Below are 25,789 nucleotides of genomic sequence, written 5' to 3' on the forward strand. Positions count from 1 at the left end.
TGGAAAAGCGTTCGGTTTCCTAACTGAGGAGGTCACAATTTCGAATCCCATTAAGGAATTTGATTTATATGGATTTGTGGACGTCCCTGAAACCACACAACACAAATAGGTATCCAAACATTATTTTGGAAAGTTGGTCATTGTTTTGGTTACATTGCACCCTCGTTAACCTATGGTCATTAAATCATCTTCCTCTTTGGCCACAAGGGAACACCAATGTCCAGCATATCAACCTTTTTTTTTTTGCTTTTTAATTTATCAAAAAATATTTGGACTATATTTTTTTTTATAGATTTATTCTAATTAAACTTTAAAAGAAAAAGTAATGTAACTATTTAAAAAAATAATTCCTACTTTATTTTCAATAATATATTAAACTATGCATTCAGGACAAACTCACGACATTTACATTATCCGCGCGACGCTCTATCATTTGGACAAATGAGCTAAAGGACTGGGTGCTATATTTAAGCTTGAAATTAAGGAGTCAAATTTTACTTCCAACTTCCATCGATAAAGTGTAAGCAATGAATTGAAAAACTAATCTGCCAAATATAAATATTATAAACATTGGATAAAGATACATACGTAATGTAGATAATACTTATAGGCCTATGTGTTGATGGTCGCTTGTACATGACTTGTGCATTACTTACTTGGAGGCACTGTCACAGGTGTAGCTGTAGTGCCAGCGTCGTTGCAGTGGGTTGTGACTGAGGCTGAGTTCATGCAGGTTCTCGAAACGGCGTCAAAAAGTGTTCCGGCGGGACATGAGACGATCGTGGTTTGAAAGTTGTCACATTTGACGAACCTGTCACAATACACTGGGTGAGGATGGGCATCGTCTCTCCAGTTATTGGTTTGACAATAGTCTTGAGACGCTGCAGAGTTAAACACACATAAATAAAAGGATTGGTTTGGCAATAGTCTTGAGACGCTGCAGAGTTAAACACACACAAATAAAAGGATTGGTTTGACAATAGTCTTGTGACGCTGCAGAGTTAAACACACACAAATAAAAGGATTGATTTGATACTAGACTTGACAAAGACATGAATGAAAGGATTGATTAGACAATGGTCTGGACACAACACAAAGTAAATCACACACGTGAAATGATAAGATTTGACAAAAGTTTTGACACGCTGCAGAGTTAAACACAGACATTAATAAAAACGAAGGATTAGATACAAGTCTTGCCACGCTCAATAGTTTAACACAGACGTGAATGAAATAATTGATTAGACAATAGACTGGATACAGCAAGGGAGTTAAAGATACACACACACACTACAATGACCAACACATGTAGCTCTAGTTTTGTTGACAGTCAAATACAAGAGATGACATCCTACAGATCGTGAAAGAATGTGTGCCAGACTGCTTCATTCAAAACATTGTTAAGCTTGAACATGCTAGTGTTAAAAATAAAACTATTGTATTGGGGATGACAATTTTTAAAAGTCTTTTACCTAATGGAAATCAAAATTACATGAAAATCAGACCTTAGATTCTAGTTTCTTCCTAACAGAACATTACTGTTAATCATCGAAAAATTTTTGGAAATCATCTGTTTTGTCCGCCATTTTGTCTAGTGCTTTAGAATATAAACACTACTGTAATATTGGTACGAAGTTCTGTGCCTCTGTTTGATCATTGCAAAATAAATAGAAAATCTTTTTTAGCAACCCTTGTAATGGGAAAGCCGCTATTAGTTTTGTGTAGTCTGTATATCCGTCTATCAAGCTTTAATTAAAAAAAAAAGAAGAGCTATTGAAAATCTGATTTCCTCGCTTTTGTGGTTTGCAAAGTTAAGATGCAAAACAACTTGTTGACTTCTGAACTATTTTAAAAATTATTTAACCAAACTGTTTTTTTTTTCATAAAAAAAAACCTCTTTCTACAAATAAATATTATCTATCTTTTGTTGTAACATTAGTGCATTGATGTTTTAACACACACAAACATACTCTTCGAGTACGAAAATTAGTGAGGAATTTTACATGGCTTAGCACCCTCAGCTACCTATTTAGCCACTTCGAACACAGACATAACCATTGTCAGGTAGTGGTCTATTTAGATTTTTTTTTTGCCTTCTGCGTCTGTATACCGCGGCCTTTGCAAGAAATCTCCAGCTGTCTCGTTCGGAAAAGGCCTTGTGTTGATTTGCCCTCTTCTAAGTTGACGCTTGAGCTGGGGGAGTGGGGACTTCTGTTACGCCAACGACTTTTCAGTTCAACAAAAAAAAAAGATTGTCTTTGGCAGATGGTCGTCCCCATACAGCATAGTTGTCGAACTATAAGCAGTCTCTCTATACACCCCATACAACGTAGCTGTCGAACTATAAGCAGTGCCTCTATACACCCCATACAACGTAGCTGTCGAACTATAAGCAGTGCCTCTATACACCCCATACAACGTAGCTGTCGAACTATAAGCAGTCCCTCTATACACCCCATACAACGTAGCTGTCGAACTATAAGCAGTGCCTCTATACACCCCATACAACGTAGCTGTCGAACTATAAGCAGTCTCTCTATACACCTCATACAACGTAGCTGTCGAACTATAAGCAGTGCCTCTATACACCCCATACAACATAGCTGTCGAACTATAAGCAGTGCCTCTATACACCCCATACAACGTAGCTGTCGAACTATAAGCAGTGCCTCTATACACCCCATACAACGTAGCTGTCGAACTATAAGCAGTCCCTCTATACACCCCATACAACGTAGCTGTCGAACTATAAGCAGTCCCTCTATACACCCCATACAACGTAGCTGTCGAACTATAAGCAGTGCCTCTATACACCCCATACAACGTAGCTGTCGAACTATAAGCAGTCTCTCTATACACCCCATACAACGTAGCTGTCGAACTATAAGCAGTGCCTCTATACACCCCATACAACATAGCTGTCGAACTATAAACAGTGCCTCTATACACCTCATACAACGTAGCTGTCGAACTATAAGCAGTGCCTCTATACACCCCATACAACGTAGCTGTCGAACTATAAACAGTCCCTCTATACACCCCATACAACGTAGCTGTCGAACTATAAGCAGTGCCTCTATACACCCCATACAACATAGCTGTCAAACTATAAGCAGTCTCTCTATACACCCCATACAACGTAGCTGTCGAACTATAAGCAGTGCCTCTATACACCCCATACAACATAGCTGTCGAACTATAAGCAGTCTCTCTATACACCCCATACAACGTAGCTGTCGAACTATAAGCAGTCCCTCTATACACCCCATACAACGTAGCTGTCGAACTATAAGCAGTCTCTCTATACACCCCATACAACGTAGCTGTCGAACTATAAGCAGTCCCTCTATACGCCCCATACAACGTAGCTGTCGAACTATAAGCAGTGCCTCTATACACCCCATACAACGTAGCTGTCGAACTATAAGCAGTGCCTCTATACACCCCATACAACGTAGCTGTCGAACTATAAGCAGTGCCTCTATACACCCCATACAACGTAGCTGTCGAACTATAAGCAGTGCCTCTATACACCCCATACAACGTAGCTGTCGAACTATAAGCAGTGCCTCTATACACCCCATACAACGTAGCTGTCGAACTATAAGCAGTGCCTCTATACACCCCATACAACGTAGCTGTCGAACTATAAGCAGTGCCTCTATACACCCCATACAACGTAGCTGTCGAACTATAAGCAGTCTCTCTATACGCCCCATACAACGTAGCTGTCGAACTATAAGCAGTGCCTCTATACACCCCATACAACGTAGCTGTCGAACTATAAGCAGTGCCTCTATACACCCCATACAACGTAGCTGTCGAACTATAAGCAGTCTCTCTATACACCTCATACAACGTAGCTGTCGAACTATAAGCAGTGCCTCTATACACCCCATACAACGTAGCTGTCGAACTATAAGCAGTGCCTCTATACACCCCATACAACGTAGCTGTCGAACTATAAGCAGTGCCTCTATACACCCCATACAACGTAGCTGTCGAACTATAAGCAGTGCCTCTATACACCCCATACAACGTAGCTGTCGAACTATAAGCAGTCTCTCTATACACCCCATACAACATAGCTGTCGAACTATAAGCAGTGCCTCTATACACCCCATACAACATAGCTGTCGAACTATAAGCAGTCTCTCTATACACCACATACAACGTAGCTGTCGAACTATAAGCAGTCTCTCTATACACCTCATACAACGTAGCTGTCGAACTATAAGCAGTCCCTCTATACACCCCATACAACATAGCTGTCGAACTATAAACAGTCTCTCTATACACCCCATACAACGTAGCTGTCGAACTATAAGCAGTCTCTCTATACACACCATACAACGTAGCTGTCGAACTATAAGCAGTCTCTCTATACACCCCATACAACGTAGCTGTCGAACTATAAGCAGTGCCTCTATACACCCCATACAACATAGCTGTCGAACTATAAGCAGTGCCTCTATACACCCAATACAACATAGCTGTCGAACTATAAGCAGTGCCTCTATACACCCCATACAACGTAGCTGTCGAACTATAAGCAGTGCCTCTATACACCCCATACAACGTAGCTGTCGAACTATAAGCAGTCTCTCTATACACCCCATACAACGTAGCTGTCGAACTATAAGCAGTCCCTCTATACACCCCATACAACGTAGCTGTCGAACTATAAGCAGTCCCTCTATACACCTCATACAACATAGCTGTCGAACTATAAGCAGTGCCTCTATACACCCCATACAACATAGCTGTCGAACTATAAGCAGTCTCTCTATACACCCCATACAACGTAGCTGTCGAACTATAAGCAGTGCCTCTATACACCCCATACAACGTAGCTGTCGAACTATAAGCAGTGCCTCTATACACCCCATACAACGTAGCTGTCGAACTATAAGCAGTGCCTCTATACACCCCATACAACATAGCTGTCGAACTATAAGCAGTCTCTCTATACACCTCATACAACGTAGCTGTCGAACTATAAGCAGTCTCTCTATACACCCCATACAACATAGCTGTCGAACTATAAGCAGTCTCTCTATACACCCCATACAACGTAGCTGTCGAACTATAAGCAGTGCCTCTATACACCCCATACAACGTAGCTGTCGAACTATAAGCAGTGCCTCTATACACCCCATACAACGTAGCTGTCGAACTATAAGCAGTGCCTCTATACACCCCATACAACGTAGCTATCGAACTATAAGCAGTGCCTCTATACACCCCATACAACGTAGCTGTCGAACTATAAGCAGTGCCTCTATACACCCCATACAACGTAGCTGTCAAACTATAAGCAGTGCCTCTATACACCCCATACAACATAGCTGTCGAACTATAAGCAGTGCCTCTATACACCCCATACAACGTAGCTGTCGAACTATAAGCAGTGCCTCTATACACCCCATACAACGTAGCTGTCGAACTATAAGCAGTCTCTCTATACACCCCATACAACATAGCTGTCGAACTATAAGCAGTCTCTCTATACACCCCATACAACATAGCTGTCGAACTATAAGCAGTCTCTCTATACACCCCATACAACGTAGCTGTCGAACTATAAGCAGTCTCTCTATACACCCCATACAACGTAGCTGTCGAACTATAAGCAGTCTCTCTATACACCCCATACAACGTAGCTGTCGAACTATAAGCAGTGCCTCTATACACCCCATACAACGTAGCTGTCGAACTATAAGCAGTGCCTCTATACACCCCATACAACGTAGCTGTCGAACTATAAGCAGTCTCTCTATACACCCCATACAACGTAGCTGTCGAACTATAAGCAGTGCCTCTATACACCCCATACAACGTAGCTGTCGAACTATAAGCAGTGCCTCTATACACCCCATACAACGTAGCTGTCGAACTATAAGCAGTGCCTCTATACACCCCATACAACGTAGCTGTCGAACTATAAGCAGTCTCTCTATACACCCCATACAACATAGCTGTCGAACTATAAGCAGTCTCTCTATACACCCCATACAACATAGCTGTCGAACTATAAGCAGTCTCTCTATACACCCCATACAACGTAGCTGTCGAACTATAAGCAGTCTCTCTATACACCCCATACAACAAAGCTGTCGAACTATAAGCAGTCTCTCTATACACCCCATACAACGTAGCTGTCGAACTATAAGCAGTGCCTCTATACACCCCATACAACGTAGCTGTCAAACTATAAGCAGTGCCTCTATACACCCCATACAACGTAGCTGTCGAACTATAAGCAGTGCCTCTATACACCCCATACAACATAGCTGTCGAACTATAAGCAGTGCCTCTATACACCCCATACAACGTAGCTGTCGAACTATAAGCAGTCTCTCTATACACCCCATACAACGTAGCTGTCGAACTATAAGCAGTCCCTCTATACACCCCATACAACGTAGCTGTCGAACTATAAGCAGTGCCTCTATACACCCCATACAACGTAGCTGTCGAACTATAAGCAGTCTCTCTATACACCCCATACAACGTAGCTGTCGAACTATAAGCAGTGCCTCTATACACCTCATACAACGTAGCTGTCGAACTATAAGCAGTGCCTCTATACACCCCATACAACGTAGCTGTCGAACTATGAGCAGTGCCTCTATACACCCCATACAACGTAGCTGTCGAACTATAAGCAGTCCCTCTATACACCTCATACAACGTAGCTGTCGAACTATAACCAGTGCCTCTATACACCCCATACAACGTAGCTGTCGAACTATAAGCAGTCCCTCTATACACCCCATACAACGTAGCTGTCGAACTATAAGCAGTGCCTCTATACACCCCATACAACGTAGCTGTCGAACTATAAGCAGTGCCTCTATACACCCCATACAACGTAGCTGTCGAACTATAAGCAGTCCCTCTATACACCCCATACAACGTAGCTGTCGAACTATAAGCAGTCTCTCTATACACCCCATACAACGTAGCTGTCGAACTATAAGCAGTGCCTCTATACACCCCATACAACGTAGCTGTCGAACTATAAGCAGTGCCTCTATACACCCCATACAACGTAGCTGTCGAACTATAAGCAGTGCCTCTATACACCCCATACAACATAGCTGTCGAACTATAAGCAGTGCCTCTATACACCCCATACAACGTAGCTGTCGAACTATAAGCAGTGCCTCTATACACCCCATACAACGTAGCTGTCGAACTATAAGCAGTCTCTCTATACACCCCATACAACATAGCTGTCGAACTATAAGCAGTGCCTCTATACACCCCATACAACATAGCTGTCGAACTATAAGCAGTCTCTCTATACACCCCATACAACGTAGCTGTCGAACTATAAGCAGTCTCTCTATACACCTCATACAACGTAGCTGTCGAACTATAAGCAGTCCCTCTATACACCCCATACAACATAGCTGTCGAACTATAAGCAGTGCCTCTATACACCCCATACAACATAGCTGTCGAACTATAAGCAGTCCCTCTATACACCCCATACAACATAGCTGTCGAACTATAAGCAGTGCCTCTATACACCTCATACAACGTAGCTGTCGAACTATAAGCAGTGCCTCTATACACCCCATACAACATAGCTGTCGAACTATAAGCAGTGCCTCTATACGCCCCATACAACGTAGCTGTCGAACTATAAGCAGTCTCTCTATACACCCCATACAACGTAGCTGTCGAACTATAAGCAGTCTCTCTATACACCTCATACAACGTAGCTGTCGAACTATAAGCAGTCTCTCTATACACCCCATACAACGTAGCTGTCGAACTATAAGCAGTCCCTCTTTACACCCCATACAACGTAGCTGTCGAACTATAAGCAGTGCCTCTATACACCTCATACAACGTAGCTGCCGAACTATAAGCAGTGCCTCTATACACCCCATACAACGTAGCTGTCGAACTATAACCAGTGCCTCTATACACCCCATACAACGTAGCTGTCGAACTATAAGCAGTGCCTCTATACACCCCATACAACGTAGCTGTCGAACTATAAGCAGTGCCTCTATACACCTCATACAACGTAGCTGTCGAACTATAAGCAGTGCCTCTATACACCCCATACAACATAGCTGTCGAACTATAAGCAGTGCCTCTATACGCCCCATACAACGTAGCTGTCGAACTATAAGCAGTCTCTCTATACACCTCATACAACGTAGCTGTCGAACTATAAGCAGTGCCTCTATACACCCCATACAACGTAGCTGTCGAACTATAAGCAGTCTCTCTATACACCTCATACAACGTAGCTGTCGAACTATAAGCAGTGCCTCTATACACCTCATACAACGTAGCTGTCGAACTATAAGCAGTGCCTCTATACACCTCATACAACGTAGCTGTCGAACTATAAGCAGTCCCTCTATACACCCCATACAACGTAGCTGTCGAACTATAAGCAGTGCCTCTATACACCCCATACAACGTAGCTGTCGAACTATAAGCAGTGCCTCTATACACCCCATACAACGTAGCTGTCGAACTATAAGCAGTGCCTCTATACTCCCCATACAACGTAGCTGTCGAACTATAAGCAGTGCCTCTATACACCCCATACAACATAGCTGTCGAACTATAAGCAGTCCCTCTATACGCCCCATACAACATAGCTGTCGAACTATAAGCAGTGCCTCTATACACCCCATACAACGTAGCTGTCGAACTATAAGCAGTCTCTCTATACACCCCATACAACGTAGCTGTCGAACTATAAGCAGTCTCTCTATACACCCCATACAACATAGCTGTCAAACTATAAGCAGTGCCTCTATACACCCCATACAACGTAGCTGTCGAACTATAAGCAGTGCCTCTATACACCCCATACAACGTAGCTGTCGAACTATAAGCAGTCTCTCTATACACCCCATACAACGTAGCTGTCGAACTATAAGCAGTGCCTCTATACACCCCATACAACGTAGCTGTCGAACTATAAGCAGTCTCTCTATACACCCCATACAACGTAGCTGTCGAACTATAAGCAGTCTCTCTATACACCCCATACAACATAGCTGTCGAACTATAAGCAGTCTCTCTATACACCCCATACAACGTAGCTGTCGAACTATAAGCAGTCTCTCTATACGCCCCATACAACGTAGCTGTCGAACTATAAGCAGTGCCTCTATACACCCCATACAACGTAGCTGTCGAACTATAAGCAGTCTCTCTATACACCCCATACAACGTAGCTGTCGAACTATAAGCAGTCTCTCTATACGCCCCATACAACGTAGCTGTCGAACTATAAGCAGTGCCTCTATACACCCCATACAACGTAGCTGTCGAACTATAAGCAGTGCCTCTATACACCCCATACAACGTAGCTGTCGAACTATAAGCAGTCTCTCTATACACCTCATACAACGTAGCTGTCGAACTATAAGCAGTGCCTCTATACACCCCATACAACGTAGCTGTCGAACTATAAGCAGTGCCTCTATACACCCCATACAACGTAGCTGTCGAACTATAAGCAGTGCCTCTATACACCCCATACAACGTAGCTGTCGAACTATAAGCAGTGCCTCTATACACCCCATACAACGTAGCTGTCGAACTATAAGCAGTCTCTCTATACACCCCATACAACATAGCTGTCGAACTATAAGCAGTGCCTCTATACACCCCATACAACATAGCTGTCGAACTATAAGCAGTCTCTCTATACACCACATACAACGTAGCTGTCGAACTATAAGCAGTCTCTCTATACACCTCATACAACGTAGCTGTCGAACTATAAGCAGTCCCTCTATACACCCCATACAACATAGCTGTCGAACTATAAACAGTCTCTCTATACACCCCATACAACGTAGCTGTCGAACTATAAGCAGTCTCTCTATACACACCATACAACGTAGCTGTCGAACTATAAGCAGTCTCTCTATACACCCCATACAACGTAGCTGTCGAACTATAAGCAGTGCCTCTATACACCCCATACAACATAGCTGTCGAACTATAAGCAGTGCCTCTATACACCCAATACAACATAGCTGTCGAACTATAAGCAGTGCCTCTATACACCCCATACAACGTAGCTGTCGAACTATAAGCAGTGCCTCTATACACCCCATACAACGTAGCTGTCGAACTATAAGCAGTCTCTCTATACACCCCATACAACGTAGCTGTCGAACTATAAGCAGTCCCTCTATACACCCCATACAACGTAGCTGTCGAACTATAAGCAGTCCCTCTATACACCTCATACAACATAGCTGTCGAACTATAAGCAGTGCCTCTATACACCCCATACAACATAGCTGTCGAACTATAAGCAGTGCCTCTATACACCCCATACAACGTAGCTGTCGAACTATAAGCAGTCTCTCTATACACCCCATACAACGTAGCTGTCGAACTATAAGCAGTGCCTCTATACACCCCATACAACGTAGCTGTCGAACTATAAGCAGTCTCTCTATACACCCCATACAACGTAGCTGTCGAACTATAAGCAGTCTCTCTATACACCCCATACAACATAGCTGTCGAACTATAAGCAGTCTCTCTATACACCCCATACAACGTAGCTGTCGAACTATAAGCAGTCTCTCTATACACCCCATACAACGTAGCTGTCGAACTATAAGCAGTCTCTCTATACACCCCATACAACGTAGCTGTCGAACTATAAGCAGTCTCTCTATACACCCCATACAACGTAGCTGTCGAACTATAAGCAGTCTCTCTATACGCCCCATACAACGTAGCTGTCGAACTATAAGCAGTGCCTCTATACACCCCATACAACGTAGCTGTCGAACTATAAGCAGTGCCTCTATACACCCCATACAACGTAGCTGTCGAACTATAAGCAGTCTCTCTATACACCTCATACAACGTAGCTGTCGAACTATAAGCAGTGCCTCTATACACCCCATACAACGTAGCTGTCGAACTATAAGCAGTGCCTCTATACACCCCATACAACGTAGCTGTCGAACTATAAGCAGTCCCTCTATACACCTCATACAACGTAGCTGTCGAACTATAAGCAGTCTCTCTATACACCTCATACAACGTAGCTGTCGAACTATAAGCAGTGCCTCTATACACCTCATACAACATAGCTGTCGAACTATAAGCAGTGCCTCTATACACCCCATACAACGTAGCTGTCGAACTATAAGCAGTCTCTCTATACACCCCATACAACGTAGCTGTCGAACTATGAGCAGTGCCTCTATACACCCCATACAACATAGCTGTCGAACTATAAGCAGTCTCTCTATACACCCCATACAACGTAGCTGTCGAACTATAAGCAGTGCCTCTATACACCCCATACAACGTAGCTGTCGAACTATAAGCAGTGCCTCTATACACCCCATACAACGTAGCTGTCGAACTATAACCAGTCCCTCTATACACCCCATACAACATAGCTGTCGAACTATAAGCAGTGCCTCTATACACCCCATACAACGTAGCTGTCGAACTATAAGCAGTCTCTCTATACACCTCATACAACGTAGCTGTCGAACTATAAGCAGTCTCTCTATACACCCCATACAACGTAGCTGTCGAACTATAAGCAGTCCCTCTTTACACCCCATACAACGTAGCTGTCGAACTATAAGCAGTGCCTCTATACACCTCATACAACGTAGCTGTCGAACTATAACCAGTCCCTCTATACACCCCATACAACATAGCTGTCGAACTATAAGCAGTGCCTCTATACACCCCATACAACGTAGCTGTCGAACTATAAGCAGTCTCTCTATACACCTCATACAACGTAGCTGTCGAACTATAAGCAGTGTCTCTATACACCCCATACAACGTAGCTGTCGAACTATAAGCAGTCCCTCTTTACACCCCATACAACGTAGCTGTCGAACTATAAGCAGTGCCTCTATACACCTCATACAACGTAGCTGTCGAACTATAAGCAGTCCCTCTATACACCTCATACAACGTAGCTGTCGAACTATAAGCAGTCTCTCTATACACCTCATACAACGTAGCTGTCGAACTATAAGCAGTGCCTCTATACACCTCATACAACGTAGCTGTCGAACTATAAGCAGTCTCTCTATACACCTCATACAACGTAGCTGTCGAACTATAAGCAGTGCCTCTATACACCCCATACAACATAGCTGTCGAACTATAAGCAGTGCCTCTATACACCCCATACAACGTAGCTGTCGAACTATAAGCAGTGCCTCTATACACCCCATACAACGTAGCTGTCGAACTATAAGCAGTGCCTCTATACACCCCATACAACGTAGCTGTCGAACTATAAGCAGTGCCTCTATACACCCCATACAACGTAGCTGTCGAACTATAAGCAGTGCCTCTATACACCTCATACAACGTAGCTGTCGAACTATAAGCAGTCTCTCTATACACCTCATACAACGTAGCTGTCGAACTATAAGCAGTGCCTCTATACACCCCATACAACGTAGCTGTCGAACTATAACCAGTGCCTCTATACACCCCATACAACGTAGCTGTCGAACTATAAGCAGTGCCTCTATACACCCCATACAACGTAGCTGTCGAACTATAAGCAGTGCCTCTATACACCTCATACAACGTAGCTGTCGAACTATAAGCAGTGCCTCTATACACCCCATACAACATAGCTGTCGAACTATAAGCAGTGCCTCTATACGCCCCATACAACGTAGCTGTCGAACTATAAGCAGTCTCTCTATACACCTCATACAACGTAGCTGTCGAACTATAAGCAGTGCCTCTATACACCCCATACAACGTAGCTGTCGAACTATAAGCAGTCTCTCTATACACCTCATACAACGTAGCTGTCGAACTATAAGCAGTGCCTCTATACACCTCATACAACGTAGCTGTCGAACTATAAGCAGTCTCTCTATACACCTCATACAACGTAGCTGTCGAACTATAAGCAGTGCCTCTATACACCCCATACAACGTAGCTGTCGAACTATAACCAGTGCCTCTATACACCCCATACAACGTAGCTGTCGAACTATAAGCAGTGCCTCTATACACCCCATACAACGTAGCTGTCGAACTATAAGCAGTGCCTCTATACACCTCATACAACGTAGCTGTCGAACTATAAGCAGTCTCTCTATACACCTCATACAACGTAGCTGTCGAACTATAAGCAGTGCCTCTATACACCTCATACAACGTAGCTGTCGAACTATAAGCAGTGCCTCTATACACCCCATACAACGTAGCTGTCGAACTATAAGCAGTGCCTCTATACACCCCATACAACGTAGCTGTCGAACTATAAGCAGTGCCTCTATACACCCCATACAACGTAGCTGTCGAACTATAAGCAGTGCCTCTATACACCCCATACAACGTAGCTGTCGAACTATAAGCAGTGCCTCTATACACCCCATACAACGTAGCTGTCGAACTATAAGCAGTGCCTCTATACACCCCATACAACGTAGCTGTCGAACTATAAGCAGTGCCTCTATACACCCCATACAACATAGCTGTCGAACTATAAGCAGTCTCTCTATACACCTCATACAACGTAGCTGTCGAACTATAACCAGTGCCTCTATACACCCCATACAACGTAGCTGTCGAACTATAAGCAGTGCCTCTATACACCCCATACAACGTAGCTGTCGAACTATAAGCAGTGCCTCTATACACCCCATACAACGTAGCTGTCGAACTATAAGCAGTCCCTCTATACACCCCATACAACATAGCTGTCGAACTATAAGCAGTCCCTCTATACACCCCATACAATATAGCTGTCGAACTATAAGCAGTGCCTCTATACACCCCATACAACGTAGCTGTCGAACTATAAGCAGTGCCTCTATACACCCCATACAACGTAGCTGTCGAACTATAAGCAGTGCCTCTATACACCCCATACAACGTAGCTGTCGAACTATAAGCAGTGCCTCTATACACCCCATACAACGTAGCTGTCGAACTATAAGCAGTGCCTCTATACACCCCATACAACGTAGCTGTCGAACTATAAGCAGTGCCTCTATACACCCCATACAACGTAGCTGTCGAACTATAAGCAGTGCCTCTATACACCCCATACAACGTAGCTGTCGAACTATAAGCAGTGCCTCTATACACCTCATACAACGTAGCTGTCGAACTATAAGCAGTGCCTCTATACACCCCATACAACGTAGCTGTCGAACTATAAGCAGTCTCTCTATACACCCCATACAACGTAGCTGTCGAACTATAAGCAGTGCCTCTATACACCCCATACAACGTAGCTGTCGAACTATAAGCAGTGCCTCTATACACCCCATACAACGTAGCTGTCGAACTATAAGCAGTGCCTCTATACACCCCATACAACATAGCTGTCGAACTATAAGCTGTCCCTCTATACACCCCATACAACGTAGCTGTCGAACTATAAGCAGTCCCTCTATACACCCCATACAATCTTTCGCAAAAACATTGCTATCAGTAGCTTAGCCTTGTCAATGTATGTCATGATGGAGTGCAGACATCTTTGGTTAAAGCATTCAGGTGGTCTTAGATGCTTTCTGTATAGTATTCATGTCTCAGATTCATATGGAAGAGTTGGGAGAGACACTGCTTGTTTGCCACTAAATTTTGTAGGCGCGCGGAGCGATTTATTCCGCCGTACTTTCGCTTGGAGGCGTCCAAAAACTACTGACCATACGTTTATCAACCTCCCTTTAAAGTGATCCCTCATTAGTTACGTTGGTATTTTAACACCTAATTTCTCCCTCACTCATCCTATGGTGATGTCAAAACTTGAAACAATTATTTCTTGTAACTAACAAAACATTAATCAATTTTAAGAAATAACTAATTAGTTTATTGATTATTGATAATTTACTAATTTGTTTAATGCCGAATTAGGGAAATAACTTCAACATTATTAGGATATATAGTTTTAAGTGCGGGGTTCTTTTCCTTATATAAACATATTTATGTTTTCAAAGGATTTTTTTTTTACATATTTGCTTGTCACTTCAATTGTAATAACTAAGAATTTAGATCTAGACTTCCCTATAAGCAAGCTCATTAATGGCCTATTAGGTCTTTCAGCCGCCAGTGGAGACACTGGTAAGGACTTTCAATGTTACTATAAATCTATTTGTCTACAATCTACAGCAAAAAGAAAATAATCTTCCCACTAGCCATGTTCAGACAGGCTACAAACAGGTCCTCGAGTTTTGAGTGTGTGTGATCCCAGGAAAACATGTTTTAATATTAAAATTTTGTATGAGTCTCCCAGATTTAGCAGCACTGTCTGCATTTTGCACCAAGTACCCTCTGATGTAAAGTTAATTGTAGAGTTGCATCTTTGAAGCTGAACATAATCTTTGATCATTTTAGTTTTCATGTGACTAGGGAACAAGTACAGCCGTGGCAACATTAAATGTTTTTATCACCCATGGCGCCTCTAGAATTGTACTAGAGATCTTAAAACACGCACAAATGTCATCGCAACCTAAGTAACATTCCTGATCCTTGAGAAGCACTGACCTAGATAAGCATGTGTCATGTTGAAAGAACATTCTAAGATTTTCAGATAAGAACGAAGTAGTCGAAAAACAAATGTGGGCCATAAAAACTTGAGACAATTTTTTTGTTTTAACTCAATCAAGTATTAGTCTTCATTTCTAGCTCTGAAATAGTCTCAACTATTTACTTGTTAATTAGGCGACTTGGGCGCATTCAAACATTCTCGGATGTTTCCAATGTTGATAGTATGGATGTCTACAAAAATTCAAAACCATTTTGAGACTATTTCATGAGGGCATGAAGGTTCGTGTTCAGAAGAGTGGAGAACCATCAGAGCACTTCAAAGTATCAATCGGGGTAAAACAAGGCTGTGTCCTAACACCTACGCTGTTCAGTATCATGATCTCTGCTCTGCTGACAGATGCGTTCACAAATAGAGATAATAAAGTAATAAGTATGACGTATAGATTTGATGGTCGCCAATTCAACCCGAGGCGGCTCAAAGCAAAACCAAAAACTAAATCAGCAGTAATATCACGACGACTTTGCTCTAAATGCCTCCTCTGAAAATGATCTGCAGAGCATCGTCAGTTACTTTTCATGTGACGAACTAGGCGCCGCCTTCGATTGGTGGGGACCTCGCACAAAACTAAAAAAAAAATCTGGACAAACAATTGTGAAACATGGATCAAATCTCAAATATAGCGCAGACCTCAGTGGCTCTTTATAGACTAGCTCAGATCAAATATAGCAGACCTCAGTGGCTCTTTATATACTAGCCTAGCTCAGATCAAATATAGCAGACCTCAGTGGCTCTTTATATACTAGCCTAGCTCAGAGTTCTAAGTCTGTACCTCCTACCTATGATTCAAGGTTTAATCGCAAATGTTTAGATCTACTTGTTAGACGGTATATGTTAGAAGACTCTAAGAAGACCAATGTTTAGATCTACTTGTTAGACGGCATATGTTAGAAGACTCTAAGAAGACCAATGTTTAGATCTACTTGTTAGACGGCATATGTTAGAAGACTCTAAGAAGACCAATGTTTAGATCTACTTGTTAGACGGCATATGTTAGAAGACTCTAAGAAGACCAATGTTTAGATCTACTTGTTAGACTGTATATGTTAGAAGACTCTAAGAAGACCAATGTTTAGATCTACTTGTTAGACTGTATATGTTAGAAGACTCTAAGAAGACCAATGTTTAGATCTACTTGTTAGACTGTATATGTTAGAAGACTCTAAGAAGACCAATGTTTAGATCTACTTGTTAGACTGTATATGTTAGAAGACTCTAAGAAGACCAATGTTTAGATCTACTTGTTAGACGGCATATGTTAGAAGACTCTAAGAAGACCAATGTTTAGATCTACTTGTTAGACGGTATATGTTAGAAGACTCTAAGAAGACCAATGTTTAGATCTACTTGTTAGACTGTATATGTTAGAAGACTCTAAGAAGACCAATGTTTAGATCTACTTGTTAGACTGTATATGTTAGAAGACTCTAAGAAGACCAATGTTTAGATCTACTTGTTAGACGGTATATGTTAGAAGACTCTAAGAAGACCAATGTTTAGATCTACTTGTTAGACTGTATATGTTAGAAGACTCTAAGAAGACCAATGTTTAGATCTACTTGTTAGACGGTATATGTTAGAAGACTCTAAAAAGACCAATGTTTAGATCTACTTGTTAGACGGCATATGTTAGAAGACTCTAAGAAGACCAATGTTTAGATCTACTTGTTAGACTGTATATGTTAGAAGACTCTAAGAAGACCAATGTTTAGATCTACTTGTTAGACGGCATATGTTAGAAGACTCTAAGAAGACCAATGTTTAGATCTACTTGTTAGACTGTATATGTTAGAAGACTCTAAGAAGACCAATGTTTAGATCTACTTGTTAGACGGTATATGTTAGAAGACTCTAAAAAGACCAATGTTTAGATCTACTTGTTAGACGGCATATGTTAGAAGACTCTAAGAAGACCAATGTTTAGATCTACTTGTTAGACTGTATATGTTAGAAGACTCTAAGAAGACCAATGTTTAGATCTACTTGTTAGACGGCATATGTTAGAAGACTCTAAGAAGACCAATGTTTAGATCTACTTGTTAGACTGTATATGTTAGAAGACTCTAAGAAGACCAATGTTTAGATCTACTTGTTAGACTGTATATGTTAGAAGACTCTAAGAAGACCAATGTTTAGATCTACTTGTTAGACGGCATATGTTAGAAGACTCTAAGAAGACCAATGTTTAGATCTACTTGTTAGACTGTATATGTTAGAAGACTCTAAGAAGACCAATGTTTAGATCTACTTGTTAGACTGTATATGTTAGAAGACTCTAAGAAGACCAATGTTTAGATCTACTTGTTAGACTGTATATGTTAGAAGACTCTAAGAAGACCAATGTTTAGATCTACTTGTTAGACGGCATATGTTAGAAGACTCTAAGAAGACCAATGTTTAGATCTACTAGTTAGACTGTATATGTTAGAAGACTCTAAGAAGACCAATGTTTAGATCTACTTGTTAGACTGTATATGTTAGAAGACTCTAAGAAGACCAATGTTTAGATCTACTTGTTAGACGGTATATGTTAGAAGACTCTAAGAAGACCAATGTTTAGATCTACTTGTTAGACTGTATATGTTAGAAGACTCTAAGAAGACCAATGTTTAGATCTACTTGTTAGACTGTATATGTTAGAAGACTCTAAGAAGACCAATGTTTAGATCTACTTGTTAGACTGTATATGTTAGAAGACTCTAAGAAGACCAATGTTGAGATCTACTTGTTAGACTGTATATGTTAGAAGACTCTAAGAAGACCAATGTTTAGATCTACTTGTTAGACGGCATATGTTAGAAGACTCTAAGAAGACCAATGTTTAGATCTACTTGTTAGACGGCATATGTTAGAAGACTCTAAGAAGACCAATGTTTAGATCTACTTGTTAGACTGTATATGTTAGAAGACTCTAAGAAGACCAATGTTTAGATCTACTTGTTAGACTGTATATGTTAGAAGACTCTAAGAAGACCAATGTTTAGATCTACTTGTTAGACGGTATATGTTAGAAGACTCTAAGAAGACCAATGTTTAGATCTACTTGTTAGACGGCATATGTTAGAAGACTCTAAGAAGACCAATGTTTAGATATACTAGTTAGACTGTATATGTTAGAAGACTCTAAGAAGACCAATGTTTAGATCTACTTGTTAGACTGTATATGTTAGAAGACTCTAAGAAGACCAATGTTTAGATCTACTTGTTAGACTGTATATGTTAGAAGACTCTAAGAAGACCAATGTTTAGATCTACCTGTTAGACGGCATATGTTAGAAGACTCTAAGAAGACCAATGTTTAGATCTACTTGTTAGACGGCATATGTTAGAAGACTCTAAGAAGACCAATGTTTAGATCTACTTGTTAGACGGCATATGTTAGAAGACTCTAAGAAGACCAATGTTTAGATCTACTTGTTAGACGGCATATGTTAGAAGACTCTAAGAAGACCAATGTTTAGATCTACTTGTTAGACGGCATATGTTAGAAGACTCTAAGAAGACCAATGTTTAGATCTACTTGTTAGACGGCATATGTTAGAAGACTCTAAGAAGACCAATGTTTAGATCTACTTGTTAGACTGTATATGTTAGAAGACTCTAAGAAGACCAATGTTTAGATCTACTTGTTAGACTTTATATGTTAGAAGACTCTAAGAAGACCAATGTTTAGATCTACTTGTTAGACTGTATATGTCCAATGTTTCTTCCTTTTAGTGAAATTCAGAAACGTTATATCTTGTCTGGCGATCATGAATCATCCATAAATCACATTTATGTTTTCGGCACTCTATGAATTTAACTTATTTGTTGATTTAGATACAGGAACGATTTTAATTAATTGCGTATTTTTTGGCCTTATTTTTTTTTTCACATCGTCTAGGCCCTAGGACCTACAATTAACTAAGGCGGCCCTACCAACACATTTAATAGAACAAATACATTTGATTTTTTGAAGCTGCTATTTTTCAATATTTTTCATCTGTCCAGATAAAGTCAAATGATTTTTTTTTTATATCACAAGCTGCCTCTATAATAACTCACGAAATATTTACAATATATCTTATAAAATACAGACGTTACGGGAAAAAAAGAAATGGCTATATCCATGAAGTGTACACTTTAAGACCAAAGACTAGCAGCTTAATTAAAACAATTAGGCTCTCGTAGGGCAGTTAGAAGAGTCCGGCACTTTTCATGGAGTAATTTACTGCCTTACGCTTCACGTGAATATGCTCAAGTTAAAATCACAATCTGACAGTCAAAACCTATCTCTCAGAAAGTAACCATTAAATTCTTCATTCTGCGATAGACAATCATAGTAAACGATTGTAAAGTTACCTGCAAAGTTGACCAGCACAGCGCTGAGGAGTAAAAAGAATACAGCTTGATGTTGAAACGACCTAGCCATCTTGTCTCGCTGTTCTAACGTCATTGGAAGAAGTCTCGGAGATAAACAACATTTATAGACATTTCTTTTTCGCAAAAATTCCTTATCAATAGATCGCGTTGACAGCAGAAGAAAATAGTACAGGTCAGACCTACATCTAAAAACATCTTGTCTGAGCAGTGTGTTGGTTAGTTGATAAGGAGTAGCAGCTCCTTGTATATGAGTATGAATCTATTAGAGTGTGTGTGTGTGAATCAGTTCAACAGGCCTTACACTAGTAGATGTGTAGCATCATCAGAATACTTAGCAATTAGATCTATGTTTATAAATGCGTGGACATTGATAAAGTTAATTCTGAATGTCATTGTGTAAATTGAGAACCGTCATATTGGCCTTGAATAATAATTTAAATGTGTCTGAGATTGAAAAAAAAGTTTGGAAAAGATGACATAATAAGATTTGCTTTTAAATTTCATCTCAGTTTTTCAACTTACATTTAAATGTTCTTATTCGATTCTTAATTATACTCAAAAATAAGTACTCTGTTTATCAAACAATGAAGTTTTTGCTATTGAAGAATTGTTACTCTACCTTGTTAAAAGATTCCACTGGAGTAACTCCAATGATGAGGGTTTAATGAATATTGAAAATTACATTTCTAAACAATGAAAAGATTATTAGAACATAATCTACTGCCCCTACCTGTATAATTTGATGGGTTGCCGACACTGTTTGGAGTCTGAAGAAACGGAGTTGCATGTTTTCTAGGAGTGTCCACAGGGAGATCTACCTTCAGAGCCACTCGTCCTGTATGGAGTCTATGAGGCACCACGTATACATATATATCAAATGCAAGATGTCAGAAAGTAGAAAGAACACAAGAATTCACAGACAAACAAGAGATGAAGAACTTTCTTCCATGCCATATACGAGGTCTCTATGAACTAAACAGTCCCAATTACTGCTGATGGGAACTAGAAGGGTTGATGTGTGTCTTGGTTATGCGGTTTTGGTGTCGGTGTGTTGTTAGAAACCTCGACGTTTTCAGTTTCTCTCCAGGAACTTTGGACTTGGGTGTCATAGTCTTAATTTAGGAAGGAATGTCCGGAACTATTAAGACTAAACAGAAAATATAGTCCAATTCATTTCGTGTCTATTCTAGTGACTACAATCTCCACAGCGACCTGGAAGTTTTCATTTCTTATCTGAAAATCATTTTCCTAGAATTTCTGTGTTCTTATTGTATTCAATTAACTACAACCATTTTTTCACCTAATATTGAGTACACGTCAAGATTATTTAGTACAGTAATCCTCCCTTCCACAATAGAAGTGGATCACACAGATGATCTAAGCCGTTAGCGTAGTTTCTACATAATAACATTAAAAGCTTGCAATTTGAACAACCCGATTTCTTAAATTAATAAACAGTAGAATGTTGGTCCATTAGGAGTTACGAACGTAAAGCAACACTTAAAACGACTACTAGTAGCTTAACGATTGTGTCTATAATTTCTAATTTAATTAGAACTTTACAGTAACTTTTCTGTACAGATAAGAATTATTCTGCTTTGTTAATAAGATATGGAAAGCGGTAGCTCACTGGTTAAGCGCTTAGCTTCCGGGTCCTGGGTTCAAATCTCTGTGAAGACTGGGATATTAAAATTCGGGATTTTTAGGGTGCCCCCGAGTCCACCCAACTCTAATTGGTACTTGACGTTAGTTTGGGAAATGTAAGGGCGGTTGGTCGTAGTGCTGGCCACATGACACCCTGCTCGTTAACCGTTGGCCAAAGAAACAATGACCTTAATATCATCTGCGCTATAGTTCGCAAGGTGTGGAAGGGGAACTTTACTTTACTTGACTTTTACTAATTAGATATAGTCAGCTAAAAAGATGAAAATGTTTGAACGTGAATGTTATTCGAAAATATAGTTGTTAACGGGTGCTATACTTTTCAGACATCGTGATCCCAGTTGGTCCTCTGTAATTCCAGCTACTAACTGTGACAGTCAACTTCTTTCTAGTCTGCTTTTTTTGTGATCTTTCCAGTTCAATACATGCATCCCCTAGTTAATTTCTGGTTTTCATATGGAATATAGACTCTACGAAGATTTAGAAGTGAATGAGTTCTGCTTGATATAGTTTTAATACTTTTTGCTTAATTTCCCTATTTCCCACAATAATGTTTTAAGTTTAGAGTGACTTAAACAAACGTAATGTCCTTACTCCATACCTACATTGCTTTAGGAAATATAGAAATGTGAAACACAACTAATAGGACTAATTGATGATTTTTCAAAAGGTTTAGATGATAGTGAACAAATAGATGCGATCTTATTGGTTTTTTTCTAAGGCTTTAGACAAAGTTCACCTGCATGGTTTGCTTTAAAAATTAAAATATTTTGGCATTGATTTTTGATAGCGAGGGAACAAACTGTAATAATTAATGGCTCTATATCAATAGAAATAACAAACTCAGGTGTACCTCAAGGAACAGTCTTAGGTCCACTACTATTTCTGATTAACATAAACCATTTACCTAGGAACACTCGTAGGACGTAATCTTCTTTTTATTTAAAGTAACGTCTGTATTTCTTAAGATAAGTGTAACAATAATAAATTTGTGTCATTATAAAAATTTTTACCAATTTCTTTTTCGCAATTTTACGCTGTTAGCTCTCTCAATACCCTGTGATCCTCTCACTCGTCTGGACCAGTTGGGTACGGGAAGGGAAAGGGAGGGGAAGGGAGATAAAAAGGGGTGTGTGGGTAAATTTTACCATGATCGTGGTCGCTTTTAAAATGCATTTAGTACAAAAAAAAATGTGTACGACTTGAATTCAAAGCATCCTCCTCAAGCCGAAACACTAACCACTGTGCTTGCGAATAGCTCATGAAAAAAAAAAGCTTTAAAGTTATCTTTATTTAGTCTCAAAGTCTAAGCTACGACCTTATTCTCTACTTAAAGTATAAAGGGAACTAACTCACCTTATACCATCACGTCTGTCATGTAAAATTAATTAATTACCAATTAATTGATTCTTGTTTTGTCAGGTACATGAAATAAGTGTGCTAAATTTCAACTTTATCAGAGAATGTGTGTGGGAGAAATTACGTGTACAAACTTTTTACCACACAGAGTTGATGCGAAAATTTTACTTAACTTTATCCTAGAACAACTAAACTTTTTTCATGTTCAAAATCACAGCGGTTAAATTAACCAAACACCTTCTTTTTTTCGAAACACCCGCCTCACATTTTTTTTTAAAAAGCCGACATTGAAACATTGCAAGTACAAAAGTCCTTCCACTTTCAGCACCTACTAACAAACTTTTTCGATGCGCAACTTTCTTTGGTTCCTTTTTTTTAAATTTATGTTTATTTCAGATCTAGATATAAATCTTATTCTCCTCTAAATCTAGATAATTGTCAGTGTGAATGTAAAGGATTATTCTTGAATCAGTGTGATTATCAAATGTATGTTTACAAAGAGCACTAAACATCTGTATGGAGAAACTTACTACAGTTTGAAATGTATGGACCCTAAGGAGCGAGATCTATATACTGTTTGTTGAGAATAGAGATTCTATATGATACCTAAATCTATGACTGACAAAATATTTTATGCTAGGATGCAACGGGTGATTCAAAGAAGGGTTGGCTTTGTTTAAAAATGTGCTTTACTTTTGGGGCGTCCTAAAAAGTTCATGGTTGGGAATGAGGGCTTGGCTCATTGTAATTTTAACTGTTCCACTAAATAATAATGCGCCTCTGGAATTTGAGGGATTAAGAAGTGAGTGGTTTGTTTGTTTGCGTCTTTGTTGGGTCAGCCGTAACGTGTCTTTATGTTACGTTACGATTCCATGTTATCATAACATTATAAGCTCTCCAAGTTACTGTAACATGCTTATGGTATTATGGTTTCTGACATTGTGTTACGGTCTACATGTTGATATAACATACTTAAATCTCAATATAACTGTAACAAGCTTACGGGTATCAAGTTACTTTAACATGTGAAGGTCTCGGTGTTAATGAAATATCTCAATGCGACTGTAACATTCTAAGAGGTTACCATTGTTTGGTCTCCATGTTACTGTACCATTGTTTGGTCTCCATGTTACTGTACCATTGTTTGGTCTCCATGTTACTGTACCATTGTTTGGTCACCATGTTACTGTACCATTGTTTGGTCTCCATGTTACTGTACCATTGTTTGGTCTCCATGTTACTGTACCATTGTTTGGTCACCATGTTACTGTACCATTGTTTGGTCTCCATGTTACTGTACCATTGTTTGGTCACCATGTTACTGTACCATTGTTTGGTCTCCATGTTACTGTACCATTGTTTGGTCTCCATGTTACTGTACCATTGTTAGGTCTCCATGTTACTGTACCATTGTTTGGTCTCCATGTTACTGTACCATTGTTTGGTCTCCATGTTACTGTACCATTGTAAGTTCTCCATGCTACTGTACCATTGTTTGGTCTCCATGTTACTATACCATTGTAAGTTCTCCATGCTACTGTACCATTGTTTGGTCTCCATGTTACTGTACCATTGTAAGTTCTCCATGTTACTGTACCATTGTTTGGTCTCCATGTTACTGTACCATTGTAAGTTCTCCATGTTACTGTACCATTGTTTGGTCTCCATGCTACTGTACCATTGTAAGTTCTCCATGCTACTGTACCATTGTTTGGTCTCCATGTTACTATACCATTGTTAGGTCTCAATGAAAGCTGACCAACTACAGGCAGCATTACAAGCCGACCTCCATACCATCTCCTCGTATTGTTCAAAATGGCAGATTCAGATAAACGTTGCCAAAACGACCTGGAGCCTGTTCAGCCTAGGGATCGACATTCTTGGGCCCCATTCGAGCTCCAACTCGGTGGGCTGCGACTCCAACGTGAAAACACGCCAAAATATCTAGGAGTCACCCTAGATAGGAAGCTCTCAATGCACTTGCACATCCAGGATGCTGAACGGAAGACCTCGGCGAAGTTAGGGTTACTCAGATAGCTAGCCAGTACCATGTGGGGCGCCCGAGCTGACATGATCCGCACACTGTACACAGGGGCTGTCAGTTCCCAAATCGAGTACAGCCTGCCCGTGCAGGTGTACGCAAGCAAGACGGCCCTCGAATCACTCGACCGTGTACAGGCCCAGGCTCTCAGATTCATTTGCGGCACCTATAGAACGAGCCCAACTTCCGATGCAGAAACCATGTCCAACGTGGCTCCTCTCAGCCTGAGGAGAGATCGCGCCGTGCTAACGGCCCTGGAACGCTACAAAAGGGGAGAACCAGGGCTACCGACCCATACATTAGTCACTAAGTGGAGAGTAAAAAACAGGATAAAACGGACATCATTTATGCACTGCGCGTCAAATTTGAGTGCTCAAGCTGGCCTCTCCACTGATCGGGTCCCAATCCGACGGATAAGCACGTGCCCGCCCTGGAGGAGACTGCCCATCCCTCCCATAAATTTCACTATACATGGGTTGGAGGGGGCCACAAAACGACACACACCCCCGGACCTACTAAGAAAAATGGCAATGGACACACTAAAGACCTACCCGGCCAACGCCATTTACTGTTACACAGACGGGTCGGTCATGAAGGACCCCGTAAGAGCTGGGTATGGGGCCTATATCTGTTACCCAGACCACGAACCAGACAAGCTGTCAGGCACATGCGGCCTCGAGGCATGTAGCTTTGATGCAGAATTAACGGCGATAACTAACACACTCAATTACCTGCTGCTAAAAATGTGTGAAAAGATAACCGTTGCAACAACCATTGTAAGTTCTCCATGTTAC

At 40.7% G+C, this 25,789-nt stretch overlaps 1 protein-coding gene across 1 annotated transcript in view; it reads right to left on the minus strand.

The window, feature by feature from the left end:
* Nucleotides 1-20,058, minus strand: part of LOC106050268 (collagen alpha-1(XII) chain-like) — a 36,959-nt gene extending 16,901 nt beyond the window's left edge. The window contains exons 1-2 of the mRNA XM_056023678.1: nucleotides 19,913-20,058; nucleotides 657-881 (exon numbers count right to left, since the gene is read on the minus strand). Of these exons, the coding sequence (XP_055879653.1) occupies nucleotides 657-881; nucleotides 19,913-20,006 (319 nt within the window). The 5' untranslated portion in view covers nucleotides 20,007-20,058. The remainder of the gene's footprint in view (nucleotides 1-656; nucleotides 882-19,912) is intronic.
* Between the last annotated feature and the right edge of the window lie 5,731 nt (nucleotides 20,059-25,789).

This window comes from Biomphalaria glabrata, chromosome 3 (genome assembly GCF_947242115.1).
Source record: "Biomphalaria glabrata chromosome 3, xgBioGlab47.1, whole genome shotgun sequence".
Taxonomy (NCBI): domain Eukaryota; kingdom Metazoa; phylum Mollusca; class Gastropoda; family Planorbidae; genus Biomphalaria; species Biomphalaria glabrata.